This window comes from Haemaphysalis longicornis, unplaced genomic scaffold (assembly GCF_048455015.1).
Source record: "Haemaphysalis longicornis isolate Haplotype H1 unplaced genomic scaffold, Haemaphysalis longicornis Haplotype H1 scaffold_3, whole genome shotgun sequence".
Lineage (NCBI taxonomy): Eukaryota > Metazoa > Arthropoda > Arachnida > Ixodida > Ixodidae > Haemaphysalis > Haemaphysalis longicornis.
This window is the reverse complement of record NW_027526335.1, coordinates 191,981,313-192,003,527: the sequence shown is the minus strand read 5'-3', so window position 1 is coordinate 192,003,527 and position 22,215 is coordinate 191,981,313. Positions and strand designations below refer to the sequence as shown.

The 22,215-nt window shown below is 48.9% G+C and overlaps 1 protein-coding gene across 2 annotated transcripts in view; it reads left to right on the top strand.

Annotated features, from left to right (window-relative positions):
* LOC144175904 (phosphatidylinositol 4-phosphate 3-kinase C2 domain-containing subunit alpha-like) overlaps positions 1–20,998 on the top strand; it is a 37,173-nt gene extending 16,175 nt beyond the window's left edge. For both annotated transcript variants that reach the window (XM_077704971.1, XM_077704970.1), the window contains exons 2-3: positions 9,418–9,590; positions 14,616–20,998. In XM_077704971.1, coding sequence (XP_077561097.1) covers positions 9,459–9,590; positions 14,616–17,993 — 3,510 coding nt within the window. In that variant the 5' untranslated portion in view covers positions 9,418–9,458 and the 3' untranslated portion in view covers positions 17,994–20,998. The remainder of the gene's footprint in view (positions 1–9,417; positions 9,591–14,615) is intronic.
* The last annotated feature ends 1,217 nt before the right edge of the window (positions 20,999–22,215 follow it).

Here is a 22,215-nt window from a genome sequence, read left to right as displayed (position 1 = left end):
CGTAAAGTGAGCATTTTGTGTGATATCAGCGTTCACAATACGACTCATATAAATATAAATTCAGTGCACGCCTACTGTGGGACGCCTACTTTCACAGATTTATTATCAGATGAACTGATATTAGCTTGCACAAACTGACATCCGTGTTAGAGGTACAGAAAATTTTGGGAAACAACACAAATAGTACAAAACATCGTTTTTTCTCTAGCAATGGTAAATCTTTCGAGAAAAATAGGCCGTGAAAAAAAAAACGTTTTCGTGCCTCTTGGGGAAAACGGGGTTTTTGAACTGCGAACTGAAGTTTAGATTCATTTCTTGCTTACTTTTTTAAAGCAGCAACAGCACAACAACTTTCGCGTTTGGCGTGCGACTAAAGGGAAGCGAGACATACATGGTAAAGAACATTTTTAGAGCCGATGACTAAGAATAACGCATCCCAGTGACCTCTGCTTCGTCTCTGACATGCCATCGTAAGAACGCAGTGAGCCTCTTACTCAGCCCGAATTTATCACATTGTACCTGTCGGGAGCGCTCGTCTGTGTCGCGCCAACGACCAGTGGAGGGCCCCCCAGAGATAAGCTGTCGTGATAGCAACGGTCAGGGAGTAGCCGTTTCTGGTGAATTACTCGTGCAAGGCTCACGCAAGTCAGCAAACAGGTACATGTCACACACTGCACTTACTCGGTGTGTTAGAGGCATTGAAACCTGGATGGGTGTTCCTAGCATTTCAATTTTTTCCCCGATGGGGTAGTTTCGATTAGCAGAAAGGATTGCATGAGCTGTGGGGGAAACTACAAAGGAATCTTCGGGAAGACCAAAGGGCTCAACGCAACGAATATCTCATGCTAGTCCAGTCTCTCTACGAAGAAGAGATTGAACAAGGAGCAGCTGAAATTTTGTTACCCGAGCTACCACCTAGGGATTATGCAAATGTTTCACGTGATTTTAGGAACAGTCAATATCGAAAGCGCTCGTGGAAAAAAAAGAGAAGAAGATGGCAAATGCTTTAAACACCCAGGTGCAAGGGTCAGATAATAACTGCTGGCGGAAGTCATACACCGAGTGAAAACAGGCATTCTAACCGATTATTGTGACTACTCTGCCGTCTAGGCTACATCCCAAACTAGGAGACAGAACAGATGCGTACCAATGTCTGTCTTTTTTCAGTTACAGCAGTCTTGTGTGAAATCGTAGAGCGTATAGTATCAACCTGTTTTGCGCGCGTACTGGGGACGTTTTTTTCCCGTCTCGAGACGTGGTTGGGCAGCCATCTTTTGTCTTATAAAGTTTAATCATCTGTTCTTTGTTTACTGTTAGTGCAGTGCATTTTGTTCAGCGCCAGCTTCAAGTGCTACATTCGACTCAGAGGCGTCGAACACTGCGGATATCTCACTATGCCTCCAGCATATGATATCATCAGAGACAGGGCATCGAAAGTTCAATGACGCTTCCAGTTTCGTTAGCTGCAACATATGGCGAAATTATGACCTACATGTGAAGATAAGTTGATTCTCTGTGTTACCGATTAAAACAAGGCTTACAACGTTTTTATTCAACGAAAAGAACTACACCTGCAGTCGACTCTCGATATTTCGAAGTCGCTAAATTGGAATTTTCTGTTTAATGGATTTGATGCGCTGGTCCAGGTAATTTCCCATTCAATCCAACGCAACAAATCGCTCGTTCGTTCGAAGCGACAACCCACTATATCGGGTAATTGGAAGTTAGTTTGAATAAAAAGTACCCATGTGACCGTCCTTTCTCAATAAAATTCAAAATTTTCAAGCGCGAACATAGGCAGTGTATTGTTCACAAAGCAGCAGGCCAGTTGACACTCCCGCAAGCGTACGGATGTTTCTTTCATGAGGTGCTCAAATTTTTTTGTTGCACACGGCGCCGTGCGAGCGGTGATGATGTGGTGGACGCTTCAAGTCTAAATGTTAGCGATAAGTCTCAACTATTATGACAACCCGTGTCGTACGCCGAACTCTGTTATGAAAAAGGAGATTCCGGAAGAAATCAAGAAGGGAGACGTGTTAATTTCCGGCTAATGCCAATGCTGCTGTTGTGATTTCTGTGTAACAGGAAGTTCGGTTAACTCGAAGTATTTTGCAGTCCCCTAGGACTTCGTATTTGCGGGAGTCGCCTTTCCCGAACAGTTAAGTGCACCTTCATATAGGCTTTCGGAACTTTTAGGGGCTGGGGCGGTTGGCGTCTCCTGTCGTCGTCGTAATCGTCGTCTCATGTAGTCACGGCACTAAAACACAGGGAAACTCGATCGTTTACGCCTCGCACTAGGACGTAACGCGTACTAAATCAACACCGGGACACTGGTTTACGCCTCGCGCTAGAGAGCTTCGTTCACTCCACTGTGTTTGCCATCTGTTGCGAAGTTGGTGTCTGATGTGTGGCTTCATGACTGTGTACGGCACTGTTGCTATGTCCACTGTATTCAAGAATGTAGCAGTAGTGGCTATTCGATCGGCGGTTTCGTTCCCGGCAATTCGAGAGTGTCCTAGCTGGAACTCAACCGAAAGTTATTTGATATTTTGATGCATATGCAGACATGATAGCCTTAAAAACATGATTGATGAAAAAGTTTTTAGAACGCTTTCCGGATGCAAGTGCACGTACAACGCTAAGAGAGTCCGTGTACACGATGGATTTCAAGATTTGATGTTGGACTATGTGATTTAATACCATTAAAATACAAAAACGAGTCGCATTCGCATGCATACTAGGAGTTTCACCGACAATTGTCACTAATTATTCATGTACCAGCTTGTCATATTACAGCCAGACTTGAAATCGGTGTGGCGTCGTTAAAGAATTGAGTCTCATGACGACATTCACCTCATACGCAGTTCCTACGCAGGCGTCCAAGCGCTCTTAGACGTTATTAAATCTCGAGCTCTAGCGGCTGCGCGTAATTTCAGCTGGCACATATATACAGGGGCTCCTTATAACACGCAACCCTGCTAACGACAGCTTCGAAGCTCCCGCTGCGGGCTGGCCTGCGGTTCGTGGATCCGCTGCGCAGCCCTGGTCGAAACAACTGCCATAACAATAGTCGCCTTTTATTGCGTTCCTCGCGGGAATGTTGGGAATGCGGCAAGAGCCAGGCGCGCACACGGCGTGGTGGCATAAACCGCGGAGATACGCGAAAGGCGCGAGACAGAGAGAGGCCAGGCACGTGTTCTTCCTTTGTTTTGCCAGAGGGAACAGCATTTGTGGTTTCAGTGGCAGACGGCGCCAGTGCAGCTATCCAGAAACGAGTTTCACCTGTAGATTTCTAAACGGCTACACACGTCTCTGCTGCTGCTGCTGCTGCTCCCCCCACTCATCTTAGTCCTCCTCCTCATCATCATAGTTATGACAACAATTAAAAATTGACTCCTAACAAACTGCTCATAAACTGAAAGTTTATAAAAACAAAGACGTTTCGGCTGCGCTAGGGAAGCCTTGTTTACACTGAAATGAGGGGGCGAAGGAATCCGGTTATGTTGGCTTCTAGATGTCACATACGCAACGTGCGTACATATGCTGGAAGTTGCAGCCATTGGGAATGGGTGTGTGCTCCGTGGTCTGGATTGTCACTGATTCAAGGTTCAGGGATGGCTTCAAGGACTGAAATTCAACGTAACCAGGTCAATTCCGCCGCCTCATTTGATTGTGAACAGGTTTATAAATTTTCATGGTCGGAGTCAGTTTTTAATTGACATGTGTTTTCCAGAACAAACGGGCTTCCGTCCAACTCTCTATTTCATCGTCATCATCATAATCTTCACCATCGTTATCATAACCGTCGTGGCCACCGTAATCATCATCATCAGGGCGAAGGCCTCTCCCATTGACTTCCACCCGCTTCTGTCCTTCACTGGCCGAGTCCATTCTGTCCCTGCGAATTTCCTTATTTCGTCCCTTCATCGAGTCATTTATCGGCCTTCCCCATCGTCTAGTCCCGTCACTCGGTATTCATTCTATTTCCCTGCTGGTCCACCGGTTGTAACTTGGTCTCAGCGTACGGTCAGCTCAAGTCCATTTATTTTTAGTGATTTGAACTATGATATCTTCTGCCCGAGTTTGTTCCCTGACACAGGGTGCTCTTTTCCTATCAATCAGCGTCACCCCAACCTTGTTTCGTTGTATGGCCAGTTGAGCCGACATAAGTTTCCTTCCAGTTGATTAGTAAGCCGCAAGTTCCCGTTCATTACGCACCACTGTCATAACGCATTAAAAGCCTAATTAAAACCGGATGAGCTTCTCTTAGCACGGACTGCATTTTATCAGTGAATGTTCCAGATTTTGGAAACAAATCCAATAGTTCGTGCAATTAGATTCGTATTCGGTTCGATATTTTGATATTCGATATCTTCGAATATTCGGCTTTCTCCGGATATTCGGGAGTATTCCAAACACACCAATATTCCGGCTTTTAGTCACTGTTAAACATAAGCTACAGCTGCAAAACTTGGCGTTCGAGAATGAAAAAAATAGCTCAGATTTACAGGCTAAAGGTCACGAGCGGTGATGTTAAAAGCGACGCTGCCTTGTGGGCCCTAATTGCAATACCAAGCTTCATAGCAGTTCTCAAATCCACCAGATGGATGCCGGTGCGCGCCAGTTCATTTTAACACGAAAGTGTTTTATTCCCGGATACAAGAAGATTTCGCTGACGTCATATTTGTCACGGAAATGACGCAAGTACAACGAAGCAAGTGGCCCGTAAAGGGTGCACCCCTGCACACAGGGTCTTCTTGTGGAGAAGCAACCTTTAGTACTAAAGAGTACGTTATACTTAGGGTTGTTCGTTTTCGGGTTTTATATTTTAACACGATAGTGTTTTATGCCACGATACCCCAAGATTTCACTGACGTCATATCCGTCACGGAAATGACGCCAGTACACCTTTGCTAAAGCGACCCGCCAGCAGGACGTCGCTCGCCAGGCACACCCACAAGACAGCCGCCGACCCGCAAATCATGCTCAGCTTCAGATTTCGCTGCACATTTCACCTTCGTGTTTTACCGATTCCTATGACAGAGGAATCAACCACAGTTTTTAGTAGAGTTCCACGCTCGCGCCATCTACTTTTGAACTTGGAACACTGCCACGAGAGGGCGCCGCGAGCGCTTTTTGTTTTTTCACGGCGTATGTTTTTATTTGCTGTCTCAGAAATCAGGCAGTCAGCTATTTTTAATTAAAAGAACAAAGCAAATATCCTTAATGTGCTGACGCCTTGCCTCAAATATGCTTAATGTTTTCTTTTCACTCAATAATGTTGACACGTATAAACATTGTCACCCGATTTAGTCGTGTAGAAATCTTTGCCTATATAAGCGTCTCGTTCACGCATTGTTTTACCTTACTACATTGTTTTACCTTGCTGTTTTACCTCGCTTGGAGCTTGTCTCCTCTCTAGGCTATGCCCTTTCCGCATCGCTGCAACCGCGTTAGCACATTTAGTCCAATGAGAGCCTCGACCAAGAACAGTTTCGCTGTTATATTGATTGATTGATTATGGGGCTTAACGCACCGACGCTACACAGGCGATGAGGCACGCCGTAGTAGAAGGCTCCGGATTCATTTTGACCCCCCGGGCATGGACCTGGGGATCTTTAACGTGCGCCGAAATCTCGAACACACGTGAATTTTCGTTTTTGGCCTCCATCAGAAAAGCGGCCGCCGCGGCCGGGGATAAATCCCGCGTCCTTGAACTCAGCAGCACAGCCCCTTAGCCACTGAGCCACCGCGGCGGGTGTTGTTAATATCCAACTCGATGTGTAACACAATGGCGAGCACATTGAAAACAGTACGCCTTTTCGTATTTTTTTCCCATTCGCATTTATTGCGGCCCGGGATAAAAAAACGGCGTTGCGTGTTAAAAAATCGGTACCTGCGAAAATATGCCGTTCTCTATTTAATTTAGGAGGTCAGTTCTTGTTTTCAGAAATTCAATTAAATTTTATTCAAAACTTCCGCGTATCGAACACTCCGAATTTTTATTCTGCTCTCAAAGTATTTTAATGGTATCAACTGAAAACCGTGACGTCATCAAGTTTAGTAAATGGTTCCACTTCATTTAGTAACACTAGGTGTGACTTTAGTTCCATTCAACCGGCGCGTATATAGAGTAGACTCCGTTTCAAACGGACTCTACGGTTAAGACCAACAACACTTCTGCTTTTTTGTGACATACACAATGCTAGAAACCTCTGCTTAAGGCGAATATCTGATAATACAAAAAAAATTCAAAATGCTTTTAGGTTCGTCTTAGCGGGAGTCTACTGTATACCAATGCAAATATTTAATCAGTTATTAACCCAGAACTTGAAAGAGGAATGTGTCCTTCACTGCCCATTATGTTTTGTATGGTAGACGTGGAACGAATGGTACGGAAGGCAGTAGCTTGGTTTTTAAATTATAGTATTAGCTAAGTTTGTTGCCTGTAGAGCAAACAATTACAGGACAGATACACGTGGACGATATGCACTTGCTGACAACGAGCTCGAACTACGTCTCACACAAATCGGTGGGCAGACACCATGCATCTTTACAAGAAGGGTTGCATTTTAGCGGAGAAATCTTCGTGCTTTTTCACGACCGCATGACAAACAAACCAGTGATACTACAGCAAAAGGTTTGAGCGAGGTTTAAGTAACGCAAATTGTACGTCCAAAAAGAAAGCAAGATCTACCTTCTAAGCACTTGTGAAGCCTAGATACGTTACCATAACGTTACCATAATGTTACCATAGATACGTTACCATAACAGGAAATCCAAATCATGGCTATAATTGAAAACGGAGTAATTTGGGAATTGTGAAAATATGAAGCAATACAGGAAATTTGAAGGGGGGTAGCTTGTACCGAGACCATGACCGAGAACCACCTTTTCAAATACGACCACCATCATCATCATTATCATCATCATAATCGTCATCGTAAGTTTTGTCATCGTAGTCGTCATTTTTGTTTCTGTAATGCTTCCCTGTATATGAAATAGCAAATTTATTTATTGCCACTTGTTAACCACAGTGTGATAGATCTAGAGGTCCACGGTAAAACTACAAAGGATGCACCGCAGAGACACAGGCATTCTTTGCTACCAAAGGAGAGCAGAGCGATGCAAGTTCTGCGGGGTGGCTCAATCAGTAAACTTCTGATGGGAAATTGGTATACCAGGAGGGCTTTGTGTGAAAAGCGTGAACAAGCACCGGAAAAAAATAATGACCAGAAGACTGATCACAAAGTGTGGTTAGAGCAACACCACGCAGTACAGGCAATCCGGTACGCCACGTCGTTGTCGAGCTCGGCAGTTTGATGAACGAAGGACGGGTTGAAGAAGCGAAGCCCAGAGGCAACGACAGGGATTGCAGATATTACGGGAGTCCTGCCGCGGCGCTGATAAACGCTTTCCGCCTTCCTTCGTGCTTGGAGACATTGCGAAAGCTATCGCCTACACACAACGGAACTCCTTGATTGGCTCGCCGCAGCAGATAGCCTTCTTTTAGCCTCTGTTTTGCTTTTGTTGTGATTTTCCTTAAAGTGGCTATCGAAGGCTTTCGTCGCTCCAACTGGGTAACAAAAACGCGCGCAACAGGAGCTATAGTGCTTGTGCGAAGCCGTATCAGTGCACTAAGAATGCTTAGACTTTGAAGAATGCCTGGAAGAGAAAAAAAACAACGTTTTTCGCCACTTTTAAGTTGTCTGATGTACGCGTGGAGCGGTGGTATACATGGCTTGGATATTTCCACGCCACTATTGGCTGCCTTTTAGAAACATTTAATATACCGAAAGGAAATAAATGATGCAAGGGCTGTTTGAAGGGCCCTTTATTCCTTACACGTCGTCAAGCGGGGGTGTGCCCAAACTGTGCATGCGCCGAGTAAGTATACAATGCTAATCGTATTTGAAGCACTTCGCCGCACGTAGTTGGAATTGCTGAGACTTCTTGCGCACGGAATGCTGTCAGAACAGCCCTACCCGTCTTCAAGTATTTGCGCACGTTGCACGAAAATCTTTAGCGGAGATCGTAGCAATAAAATGCAGTTCACGGCCCGAGCGAAAATAACTGCGCAGCTGCTGCGAGTCTCCGCATGCGCTCGAGATCTAGACTGCCTCTCTAGGGTCACAGTAGTTTGGCGTCAAGATGGCGGCCTTCGAACGTTTGCTTCCTTGATTTTTGGGCTGTGGAAGGATTTAAAAAAATCCTGAATATGCCACCGGCCAAGAGAGAGCACGATTTGGGACATATGTTGCCAATCATCGGCAGGCAGAGATGTAACATCAAGTCCGCCGTCCCAGTAAGGCGCCATGCAAAAACGACAGACAGACAGACAGACAGACAGACAGACAGATAGATAGATAGATAGATAGATAGATAGATAGATAGATAGATAGATAGATAGATAGATAGATAGATAGATAGATAGATAGATAGAGAGAGAGAGAGAGAGAGAGAGAGAGAGAGAGAGAGAGAGAGAGAGAGAGAGAGAGAGAGAGAGATACACCATGTGACGTCATGGCCGCCTGTGCCCTGTCGACCAGCTCAAGCTGGGTCACCAGTGAGGAGCTGGACATCAAAATCTCCCATTGCTCTCTAAATGAGGGGGTGATGGGATAAAGGATGGGTGATTTTCTGAGCTGAAGTCGCACTGCGCTGTTACGTGGCGGTGTGACCCTGGTTTGTCACTGCGAAGCAGGATATGTCTCACCCCCCCCCCCCCCCCCCCTTTTCATTCCGGTACTCGGCGCCAATCCGGGGCGCCTCCTCGCAACCGCCGACCCATCTTTCACAACGGTGCCACCGGGTTATTCCCCTCGTCACCACCAATGCCTCTTTCACAAGTGGCGCAGTCGGCTGGACAGCGGTTTGGTACTTGCGTTCTTTCTCGCTTACGAAAGTCTTCCGTTGCAGAAATGGAGCTGGGCGAATCGCCCAAAACTAGTTATTCCAAATATAAACAAGGTTGTAATTTGTACTAAACTAAAGAAACAGATAGAGGAATTATTAAAAATATAGGAGCAAGGTAACACAGACGCTCGCGTGCAAGACTGCTTCCTTGCTAGTCGTCTGTGTTTGTTCAGCCCAAAGCGTTCAAACTGCATAAAAACCAGGTCTAAAGGAGACATCCAATCACAAAGGTTGTGAAACACACGCGCACACACTGCGTTTACACGGCATCAGCTTGAGGTCGCAACGAAGGTTTTTTTCTCTTTCTTTGGAAGCAGCGTCGGGCAGCATCTTCAAATCAAGGGTATAACATCTGACCTATACATCATATAGCTCGCATTCACGGTTCGAGTAGTGCAAATGATCTGTTCACGGGTGTTGCTAAATGCTCTGGCGCGCGTGAAGCAGCCAGGCAAAATTATTCAGCCTCACCCGAACTGTCCTTGTACGACTCTTGCGCAGGTCGTAGTCGCTTCAAGGTGGTGCCGAGGTGCAAGTCCATCATGAGCCTGAACCCCGGAGCGTCGTCCACACCTTCCCACCGGTTCCGGTTCATCCCGGGCCAGCTGATGAGGAAGCAGCCGAACCACCACAGTCGGAAGCTTCTGGACAAGCTCCAGAAGATGCTATCCCAGGTGGGCTCAAACGAACGTTAGGTTTTCCACGTGCTCTATAGCAACACAGGTTATTCGGCATAAGGAGGCCTTTAAACCATAATTCACCCCGAACACCTATTTAACGATTCGTATCAATACTATCCGTCATGCTGAATTTTTTTTTCACGTTCTCAAGGTGACTTCGGGAAGCTACTGCAGTTTAATCCTGAGAAGTAAGGCTCCCTGCTCACACAATCGGCTCTCGTCACGTGTAAGAGGCCTAACACGATGTATGCTGTGCCTATTTTACTGAAATCAGTGCGAGAGGTAACGCTGATTCTTATGTAATTTTGTATGAACCATATCGCGACATAAAGTGCATACTCACAGATTATGAGCGGCCCTTGTAACTGTTTACAATCAACCTAGCTTCGAACACTGCGCTGGTTGATTCATATTCTCCGCGTGTAATACCGCCTTAAAAAAGAAGGAAACGGCAATTGCATCTTAACAGTGCACCTCAACAATGCACCTCTTAAAAACGTTATTGCGAAATTATTAGCTTGTCTATTTAGTTACTTTTGCTCACGCTCGTGTTCAGGTACGCGTATTTGTGATAACGCGAATTAGTGTGGTAGCACTTGGAAAAACACGTTCGTGACGCCATTTTGTGCCGATAATTAGCCATGAAAGGTCATCGTTTCATGCACAGCTTTGGCCACTAGCGGTGTAGAAGATGGCACGTTTCATGCATGGGTAACTTTTAAACGGTATTGTAGTGAATTCGTGGGTGTGGTATTTCTAACTGCATCGTGTAGTTCAAATCGTGTCATCCCAAACTACAGCGACAATTGTACACGGGAGACTTCCTGGCAGTTTGCTAAGTCAACGTTGATTGATTACGGGGCTTCACGCGCCGACGAAACGCAGGCGATGAGGGGCGCCGTAGTGGACGGCTCCGAATCAATTTTATCCACCTGGGGATTCTTGACGTGCGCCGAAATCTCGAACACACAGGCGATTTCGCTTCTCGCCTCCATCAGAAAATCGGCCGCCGTGGTTGCTAAGTGAACGTGCGGTATGCACCTAGCGTTAAGGGAAATGTAAAATTCATAAGATTTCCTCCACAGGCGATCCACTCAAGACACCGCCGTTTCCGAAGAGCAAATCCTAAACCACATCATAGCTTTACTGGAATTTTTCTAGTAATGCTTTTATATACACAAATTTCTAGCACGTTCATTCCTACCGGAGTAACGCTTCCGAGACTACCCAAACAAAGAACGATAATGCCGTGAACCATGCCTTCAGTTTTGTTTACGAGAACCATTACTTCAGTTTTGTTTACGAATATGTTTTGTTGCCAGTTTTTGGCCGCGACCGGCTGTCTTATCTTTTTTCGAAGTGGAGCGCGTGTTCCATTTTTTTTAAGCGAAGCTTTGCTACTTTCATCCAGCGGTATCGCGGCGGATGCGCAATTTCATCGCTTGACCGGAGGCACACCCCGCCGACACACCCCTGGAAGCGCACCGCGTGCGCTGCACACAAGGCCCCGTTTTTTTAAGTGCGACTTTACAAGCGACCCCAAGCCATCCACCGCCGGCGTCGGCGGCGGCGGCGGCGTCGGCGTCCGCAGTGCTCCTCTATATTTAAAGAAGAAACAGCATCCGGCGCCAGGTTTCGATCCGAGGTCTTTGCGGGCCGCAGCCCGACGCTCTACCGACTAAGCCACGGAAGCCACGCTGATATCAGTGTGAGTAACGCGCCTTATATCTTTAACGCATTCAAACTACGTCGTCAGCGGCGTGCGTTGGCGACTCAGCGGCGTTATAGCGGCTTGATAACTGCGTGGTGTACACGTGATACTACAAACCCGATGGAAGAGAAGGCGGCGAGGCGGTGGGCTGCGGGGGCCGAGCGCAAGCGCCGCAAGCGGGCCGACAACCGTGCATTCGCACTTTCACATTCTCCCCCTCGGGGAAATGCGGGGGAATTTTTTAGTCATTCAGCTCAGCACGAGCGACGGCCGCCGACGCCGCTGCGGCCGATCAGCTGATCGGCAGCAGACCACCCCTGCAGCCTCCCATGCATGCGCCGCTGGGTCGTCTCGGGCTACGTGACTGGTCTGGAGCCCGGCGAAGGCCGCGTTCGCCGGGCCCCCTTCTGCGAGCGTTGCACGGGATCGAACGGCTTTGAGCCGTGGTAGGCAATACAGTCAAACCCGGCTATAACGAACCCGGATAGAGCGAATTATGGTATATATCGAACAAAAATATTTCAGTTACGGAAATACATGGGAAACGTATTCCTTATAACGAAGTTCACATCCGATTGAACTCTGGGCGCCTAGAATGGCCGCCGAAATGCATGATCTCGGAGCGGCGATTGAGATGTGGATTGGACGCGACCACGAAGCAGACATGAGACATTGCTTCGTGACTGAGACATTGCGCGACTGAGACTGAGACATGACTGAGACATGACCCGCGACTGAGACATTGCGCCTCGCACAGAGTGACGTGACGCCCAATACTTTCCGTAACTGTTTCCCACGCGCGGGACTCACGACGGAACCCGCCCTGTCAGCGAGTCCGGACCAAGACAGCATCGGTGAACTGTGGGAAGAGCTCGCCAGCGCTCCCGATGATGTCGCGAGTGAAATCCGTCCGACGCTTATAATGAAGCGCTTTCGGCAGTCGATGTGCTCCGCCAATGCTTCTTAGATTTTTGAGGACGCGGACTCGAACTGGTGCAAACAATGTTTCGTGTAGAGAATGCTATGCTAGTTGAAGCCGCCAAAACGAAAGTGAAAACAAAAATCACGCTTTTTTTTGCAACGTGGGTAGTTAAGGTGGAAAGTAGCTTTATTACTTGCAATAAATGGATTATTTTGGTATGGTAATGGCTACTGTACTGTGTTTGTTTCTGCATACGCGGATGGCGGAGTGGTGAGGAGGAGGGTGGTGGTGGAGAGGCTCCCGCGAATTGCGAACTCGTAACAATAAGCTCGTTCGGCTATATCGAACTATTGGATATATCGAACTAATCACGGTGCATATTGCAGTTCGCTATAAACGGGTTTGACTGTACAGCTACATCAATGGTTAACCTAGCAAAACCAAAGCTCAACCACACTAAGCCAAGCTTTAGTTTTGCATATATCCAAGGTTAGCTAAGCCGCAGGCACTTTTTGTTTGCCGAACTGGCTATGTTATTTGATAGGAAGAGTGCCTTGCCCGGTCGTCACTAGGCTAGAACAATATTCTTTGATCCCCAGTGCTCTGAACGTAACTCGGCAATTCCAGAAAAAATCACGCGAAAATATAAATGCTCGCAGGGCAACGCCGCGGCGTTCAATTCGCCGACGCCCGTCTGTGCACGTCATTTCGTTGAGCGCTTCTACGCCACTTGTATTCACAGTTTAGCTGTTTAGGAGATTGCGATGCACTGGGATGATGCCCGTCTCGCCAGAGATACCCCGCTGGGCTGACAGGTGGCGACACCGCCTCGACGTTAGTCCGTGTGCGATCTCAGCACGCGGTGCAGATACACCTCACTATATATGCACCGATTAACTACCAGACCTCCGTGGGTGAGCTTCGAGTACGTACATACTGCGGCGACACGGTGCCGTGAGCGATTTTCGATCGCCACTGCGGGGCATTTCGCAGGCGTGGAACTGGCTTTAATTTTTTCTTGAAGTTCTTCGCGGAGCACAACTTCGCGCCAATAAATGTTGTTCCTCCGTCGTGCTTGGCTGCGTAACAGTATAACCATTTTCAGGGGTATTCTTTCCAAGTGACAACGTGGTGAAATATATTCGACGGTGAAAGAAACGCGTAAAGAACAGCCGGCGTGCCGTACTCTCTCCCTCCTTGACGGGCCTGCCGGCCGGTCGCTTGCACGAGCGGGCAGGGCGAATTTCGACGGCCGCGCTTCAATAGGCACGCGCACCGTGTGTAAGAATCGAAGTTGGAACATGATTTCTCCAATGCATTTGCTGCACGTGGAAGGAAGCACTCGCGGGAGCATCCGCCGAGAGGCGCCCACGCGCCAGTTGTAGGTCAAAGAAATTTACAAACCAACGTCACATACCTGATTCCTGCTCGCTACCCTTCACAAAACTCATCCTATTCCACTGACCCCGTCCTCATTTCCGTGTGCTAAGCTCCTTTTCAGCCAATCAGCGGGAATTTTTCCTTCCCCGGCCTGTAAACTCCTTCACATGCTTCGCATTTATTTTTGGCTTCACAGAACTTGGCTTCACAACACCCCACATTCTTGGACGGCTAGCCTAAAATGTTTGACATAAAGATCGACCACCTTGTACAACTGTCCACCGCACCCGAAATATCTCCTGGACGTATACGCTCTGACGAGTTTCGATGAATTTAGTTTGTTATCGAGCGTTGTTAGGAGAACAGATACAAAAACGTTTCGGTTATGTCAGTTGGTATAAGTGTGGTTCTGCTTTCTCTTCTAAAGGGGTCATCAAGACAAAAACAACTTTGTTTAATCTGAAACGGCTGGCCTACGGTAACCCACTCAGCTCCATTTCAGCGAAAAAGAGGTTTTTTATCCGAGAAAATGCAAGAATTATTGTAGAACTTTTAAATTCCGGACTTCCGTGACGCGATAGGGGCAGGAGTGACTTATTATGCGAGCAGTACAAATATAATAGGCAGGGTTAGCATTCAAGTGGTACGATTAAACGGAACTAAACGCCCCGTGCACTGCTATCGCCCAGTCATGTTTTTTGGCGGCGGTTCCGGCGGCTTCCGATCGCACAGACAAGATTCTGTGATGTCATAAAAAGGTCGCCGGAAAGTGGCCGGAGAGTCGTCACTGCGTCGAACGTTTTCCTTAATACCTCCGCACTTTGTTTGAAATTTGCGATAAAATTGGTATCATTGTTATCCGGAAAAGGCGGTCTTTTTAATGAACTAAATTGATATTTTGTCTTCTAGGACCCTATAAGAAGTGTGGTGCCGATTTCTGTCCCACGCACAAGCTGACAGAGTAATTCAGGAGCTAAGCCTGAACCCACCATTTCTTTCTCCCCAGGTCGAGCCCGAGGACGACCCGTACTCTGGCCTGCTCATCAGTCCGACTCTGCAGAACAACTCGGACGACACTTTCGACGTGAAGCTCAAGATATTCGCGGAAGGCCTGCACAAGCCGGTGTCATTCTCATGCCCTGCGGGGACACGGGTCGGCTACCTCGTGGACAGCATCAAGCCCTTTCTGGGAGACAGCAAAGATTCGTTCGTCTTCAAGGTGACAGGCCTGGACGAGTACCTTTCCAACGAGACCGTCCTTAGTGACTACGAATACATCTGCGCGTGTAGCAGGTTGGGAAAGACCGCGTGGTTGACCCTCCTCAGCCTGAACACGGTGCACAGGCCATGGACGGCAGCCACGTGCGAAGAGTGCGACTTGGACGTTGTCGGAGGCGGCGATTCAGGCTCCGAAAAGTGCATTGGTTTCGAAGATGTCAAGGAGCGCATCGTGAACTTCGAGAACGCCGCGGACCGCTTGGTCGCTGACGCCGAAGAATCGTCTGCAAAGAGCTCTGGGGAAGTAAACCTCTTCGACGCAGCCGATGAAGTGACAAAGGTGGTCGTCGATTTGTGCACGTTGCTTGGAAACACAGAGACTGGAGATATACACCGCTCTATCGTTAACCTGATAAACTTCCTCCGCGACATCGTTTTTGAAAAGAGGGACCCAGTGGACGGCCCGAGGAAAGCTTTCCTCGTTAGCCTTTTCGTGGAGGATATCGAGATGGCAGTGGCCAAGTTCCTGGCTATGCATTCGGAACGTCGAGGCGTTGATTTTGCCGTGAGTTTTGTCGAAGAGGCGCTGCCCCAACGGAGTGAGGACCTCGCGGTGGACAGCAGCGAGCCTTTCGGGCCCCGGATCGAGATGCTGACACAACTCCAGAAGTCTTGGCTTCAGGAGTACGACACTTACAGCGTAGACTGTGCACTAACATACGGCGAACACTTGCTCTGCTATCAGACAACGCGTAAGATGTACGTGACTCAAAAGTTGTTCCAGTGCGTCTACTTCGACGAATGTGTGACCTTCAGAAACATCTCGATCTATTCCCTGCCTCGGGAGACAAGGCTCTATTTGACTGTCATCGGTCACCGAGAAGGCGTAGACCAGGTGCTCGGCTGGTCTGGAATGAACGTATTCGCCGACAGGGAACACTTCAACAGCGGCGAGTTCCTCTTGGGCCTCTGGTCGCCCGAGACGATGTCAACGCGCGGACCAGCGTGCGCCAGTGAAAGGGACAAGGGTTACCTTCACGTCAGCCTCCCGTACGTCAGAAACCCGGCGACCCTGTCGAGGTCAATTTCGCGAGAGCATCAAGAAACGATTAAGAAACCATTTCATGACCTGAGCCCCGACTTTCAAAAGAGCTTTCTGGACCTTACGGTAAGCGATGTCTCGCAGCCATTGTCCCAGGACGTTCGCGACATGGTCTGGCAGTACCGCCATCACTTGTGCGACTTCCCTAGCTTGCTCCCTCATTTGCTACGGCACCCGGCCTGCTGGAACGTCGCTAACATCGACGAGACGTACGCGCTAGTGCGCGCCTGGTGCCCGCTCAGCCCGGAGGAAGCTCTCACTCTGCTCTCCGCGACGTTCCCGGACACCTTGGTGCGCAAGTACGCCGTGCGCTCCTTGCAAAGCGTCGGAAGTGACGAGCTGTCCCTCTACTTGGCGCAGCTCGTCGAATCGCTCAGGTTCCAGAATTGGGACGATTCTTTCCTGGCCACGTTCCTGTTGCAAAGAGCGCGGCAGAGCGTCCGGCTGGCCCACCAGCTCTTCTGGTGGGTCACGGGGATGGTCAACGAACCGCTCATGAGAAATAGGGCGCTGCTAATGCGCAAGGCGTTATTCTTCGTTGCCGGGGAAAAGGTGTCGGCTAGCCTTCTCACGCAGGTGATGGTCGACGAAATGCTCGCGGAGGTAGCACACAACGTCAAAGAGGCAAGCGACTACCCCAAGCAGCAAGTCATGCGCCAGAGCCTTGAGAAGGTAAACGAAGCTCTGAAAACTCTCAAGCTGCGGCTCCCTTTGGATCCCGCACTAAACGTAGAGTCTATCGACATAGACCCGTGCTGCGTTTTTCCCTCCAAGACACTCCCCATAAAGCTCGTATTCAGGTCTCCTGAAGACGCGGCTGAAAATATTGAAGTCATATACAAGGCTGGGGATGACCTCCGTCAAGACATGCTCATGCTAAGCGTCATCCGGCTCATGGACAAGCTGTGGCTAGAGAGTGGCATGGACCTGAAGATGCTCACGTTCAAGTGCATTGCGACGGGCCCGAACCGCGGCTTTATCGAAGCTGTTCGCGATGTGTCCACATTGAGGAAGATCCAGACAGACCACTCTGGGGTCGCAGGCGCGTTCAGCAACCGCACCATCACTGACTGGCTGTGGAAGCACAACCCGTCTCGTAACCAGTACAAGGCGGCTGTGGACAACTTCACCAAATCGTGCGCTGGCTACTGCGTGGCCACGTACGTACTGGGCGTCGGCGACCGGCACAACGATAACATCTTGATCTCGACCATGGGCCACATGCTGCACATCGACTTTGCCAAGGTGCTGGGTCGCGCCGAGACTCTGGGAGGGATCAAGAGGGACCGGGCGCCCTTTGCGCTCACTCCGGACATGGTGTACCTGATCCGTCGAAGCGCGGGCGAGGCCCACTTCGTCCGCCTCTGCTGCGACGCCTACAACGTGATCCGGCGCAACTCGAATCTCCTGCTGGCGCTGTTCAGTATCATGAAGTACTCGGGAATGGTGGACGTGGACCGGGAAGCGCTCGTCTACCTGCACCGCTCCATGTCGCTCGACGCGACCGACGAGCAGGCGGCCCGGCACTTCGAGAAGCGCATCCGCGAGAGCGTCATGACACTGGCCACCAGCTTGAACTTCTTCATCCACAACCTCGCCGTACTCGGGTCCCCCACCAGGGGCGAGAGCGCGCTGCGACTGTCCTTCAATCCGCGAGACTTCAGCGTCGCGGCCGAGGGCCGCATCGCGCGGCTCCGCGTGACAGGGATCAGGCTGCGGCACAACCCCGAACGATACTACGTGTACGTGGTGGCCGTGACGCGGGAGTTCCCGCCGACCCAGTCGGTGGTGCGCACCTACAAGCAGTTCCTCGAGCTGCACAGCAAGATGAGCAAGAAGTTCCCCGAGTGCGACTTCTGCCCGCTGTCGCGTGGCACGGTCTTCAGCTCGGACGGCGACGAGTCATTGGCGCTACGGCGCAAGGGCTACATCCAGGACTTCCTGGACTCGGTGATGGCGCTGCCCGACGACGTGGCCCACTACAGACTCATGTACAGCTTCTTTCATCCGCTGCCCCGAGACCTGGAGCTCAGGGACAAAGTGCCCATCACAATAGCCACGTGAACGCGCTCGGTGTTGTTTTACACAGTGACGGTGAATGGTGTGCTACTGTGCGCGTGACGTTGTTGGTTCAGCGGCAACCTTGCACGTTGCGTAAATGCGCTCGCAGGGGACTCATCTTTCCAAAAGGCGGAAGAGTGGCTGAGCTGCGTGTTGTTTGAGTGTCTCCTATTCTAGGGTGCGCGATAGCTATCCCGAGTTTTTTTATACGCGCGAGAAAACAGAACCCTTCCCAGGCCCTGTGAGTGCAAGTCCGTATGTAGGAATTGTTCTAGTCAGTTATACTCTGTACGAGGCGAGAGGGGGGGGGGCAATGTAAAAAAGTAAATAAAAGCAGAATAGAGAGGGACAAAACACAGAAATACCGGCTGTACAAATGGGAGATAGTTTTCGATGGGCCCATCTTGTCGATATTGTTGTGAAATTCTGTCTATATACGACGCTAGCTGATACAGGCAGATAGAGCTGAGGCTATACTGCTGTTCAAATACACGTTTTTTTCTGTTAGGATGAGCGCAAAGCATGACTGGCCCTGGGAAAGCTAAGAAAAAACGTACAAAGCTTCTGAACAGTTAAATAACGCCAAGAGTTATTTGTGAGGTGTTTTCAACTTTTGCCAAGGCTGGCGTAGCAAACTGTACTCGTGTTGGCCGTGAGTTGTGTATGAAGGCCGACCTGCGCTGAATTCGCCAAGGCATGGTGCCAAGTAGGAAGTCGGCACCAAGGGGACACCAAACAGAACTCATCATGTCGGTTATGCGTCGAAGTGCAGCTACAAGCGGGGGCGGCCAAACAAGGCGTACTGCACGCCAATCGTGCAAGTGCAAGTGAGGAAAGCGTTGTCGAACTACGCACACATGCAGACGGTATACAACGAATGCACTCAGTGACTAGCGTACGGCTCACAAGAGAAACATCGTCAGGGGGATTGTCAGCAGGGTGTTCTTCAGTGGGATGGAGATGTGGGACTTCGGGTACAGGATAGGGAGGAAGCGAGCCACAGATCTGGGGTACAGAAGGGGTTAAAGGAGGCGCCCAAATTACGTATAATAAAAAAGCGCACCAATTCATTCTGTGAAGGTGGTTGGAAAGCGAAGCTGAAACGAAACCCAAAACGATAACCATGCGACGTCACTTGAATTTACACACGTGACTCTACAACGAGTGAAACCAGAGACAAGTGAAATGCACTTAACTACAGCCCTTATTAGTTCAAACTTATATTCTTTTCTAAGGTTAAGTCAATGCATGAGTCATGAACGGTGGTTGGTTGAGTTAGCACGAGTGGAAACCTTTTTTTATAAAGTTAAAGGAAGCTCAAAAGACGAGCTCACTTCTTCCTTCTCTGCCGCCCCCGACGGAGGCGAAGAGATTGGCGGCAGACAGGGAGAAGTGAGATGTCGTGCGTTGGTGTGAGCTTCATTTAATTTTAATAACTCCTCGCGTATGAGCAAGGCCCGCACACGGATGCTACACGCGCCATGGGCGGTGCGCACAGCTGCGCGAGAGGTCGCGTGACGCTATCACGTGGCATTCAGCTGGGAGAAAACCCGCAGATGTGCTCGGTGAGTGCACCGTCTGTCTCCCCGTCTCTACGTGGGCTCGTAGCTTAATAGGTAAGACAACGGGCTCTCACCCCATTTCTCTATTCGTTGCAGGTTCGATTCGTGGCGATGCCAGTAACTTATTTTATTTGTTCGCGAGAGTTTTCTGTTGAAACCAACGGTCGCAACACAGACCCTGGGGGTAGAACTAAAAAGCTTCATTTTAACATAATTAATCAGTACAACACATGAGCGGATTCATTGCAAAAAGTATAAAGCATGCCTTTCCCATCAGCGCATTCCCTATCGTCAGAAACTAGAAACACGCCCGCTGCAAGCAACGTGCCGGCTTAACGCATCACAAACAAGCAATATAGGATCACACGTGTCAGCTACACGCAGTTTTAGAAGTCAGCGTTTTTTCTGCTCGCACAAGCCAAGTATATTGCTGCTGTGTTAGGGGACGAGCATTGTGAAGAAGTTAGCAGTTTTTCCAAGAGTATGTTTTAATGCATTTCTGGGCAAACATGATATGCCGTTCTTATTCGCTTCGTTTCCCCCGGTCATATAATCAGAAGGCAGAGAAACCCGCCGCCGTGGGTCAGTGGCTAAGGCGTTGTGCTGCTGAGCACGAGGACGCGGGTTCGAGTCCCTGCCATGGCGGCCGCTGTTCTGATGGAGGCGAAAAGCAAAAACGCCCATGTGTTCGAGATTTCGGCGCACGTTAAAGATTCTCAGGTGGTCAAAAATAATCCGGAGCCCTCAACTACGGCGTGCCTCATCAGCTGCCTTACGTCGGCGCGTTAAACCCCCACAATCAATCAGGAGGTAGAGGAGCATACTGCGTCCATTCGGGCTGTGCTGTATGCAAGAGACATGAATTTCGCTTCCCATGCATTTGTTCTTCATGCAGAGGCGATACCTATAGAAACGAGAAAATGTTCCGGAGTACCTGCCATTGTTTTAGTGTCCGAGATAAGTTTCTTCTCTGTGGTCTTGTCATTTCTGTTGAGCTGTACTGCAGAAAAAAAACTGTGGTTGATTCCTCTGTCGTAGGAATCAGTAAAATACAAAAGTGAAATGTGCAGCGAAATCTGCAGCTGAGGATGATTTCCGGGTCGGCGGCTGTCTTGTGGGTGTGCTTGGCGAGCGACGTCCTGCTGGCGGGTCGGTTCGGCAAAGGTGTACTGGCGTTATTTCCGTAACGGATGTGACGTCAGAGACATCTTGGTGTACCCCGGCATAAAACACTGTCGTGTTAAAATATAAAACCGGAAAACGAACAACCTTAAGCGCAACGTACTTTTTAGTACTAAAGGTTGCTCGCCCGCAAGGTGACCCTGTGTGCAGGGGTGCACCCTTTACAGGCCGCTTGTTTCGTTGTACTGGCGTCACTTCTGTTACGGATATGACGTGAGTGAAATCTTGGTGTATCCGGGAATAAAACACTTTCGTGTTAAAAAATCGACACCAAATGATTGCGTTTGTGTGGTACATATCAAGATTTGTAAGTACAACCCATTTGCTGGCTTTTTTCCACCCACCATTTGGTGGCCCATGCAGGAGTGCTGCGAACGTGGAGATCCAACACAACAAACAAAGGCACACTCAAAGCGTGTGAACCACGTAAAACCAAGTGTGGAGCCAGAAAGAAACAGCATCGACAGACATACAAGATCATAAAGAAGAGAAGGGCTACCGTCAATTTCAGAAAAAACAAGCTCTGAACAGTGTAAAGAAAAAAAAAACACCCCATGTGCATCAATGCATTTGATAAGAACAATTAGGTAGCTTAGTCCCGGCACTTATAGACTAATTCCCGTTTCTCACCTGTCTCATATCGCATATGTGTGGCGTGCTTTTATAGCTGTTTTTCTTCTTTCAAATGCGGAGTTTTTTTACTCCCAGATGCTGCGATTTCTTCGGCTTTCGATTATGTGGCACATAAAACGGCTGTTCTTTATGTGACACATGTGACACACCAGAAAACGCGACGAGGAAAACTCACTCGGACGTCAGTGAGTGAAACCGAGGTTTTGCCGCTCCGTCACGGAAGATCTGCCTCTGCAGTAATCCATGAGGTTAGAGACACGTGATGCTCCCTCTAAGGAGCAAAGCAGGGGCCGCCACGATCTTATTTGGTTTCCCGCCACTGAAATGCTGTATATTTGTTTTGAGTGTCTTTAGCATGACGAGTATGTTTCATGGTTTGATCCGTCATTGACCCTTCAGAAGTTCCGACCCGTCCCCCCCCCCCCCACACACACACACTATAGAGGCGCAATGCACTGTCGGTATTAGGTAAATAATAAGTTACTAAAACGAGCACGATAAATTCAAACGGTCACCACAAGCTGATGCCATTCACAGTGACTGCTACTGACGGACAATTCTGCGATTATGATTCTCCACTGACATTTGTCGGGGTACATCTAAAAGTTGTTGCAAAAAACGAGTGAGTGAGTGAGTGAGTGAGTGAGTGAGTGAGTGAGTGAGTGAGTGAGTGAGTGAGTGAGTGAGTGAGTGAGTGAGTGAGCGAATGAGTGAGTGAGCGAATGAGTGAGTGAGTTAGTCAGTTGAGTGAGTGAGTGAGTGAGTGAGTCAGTTAAGTGAGTGAGTCAGTTGAGAGAGTGAGTGAGTGTAGCGGGTATTGGTTCGGAGTAAAAAAATAAAAGGGAAGG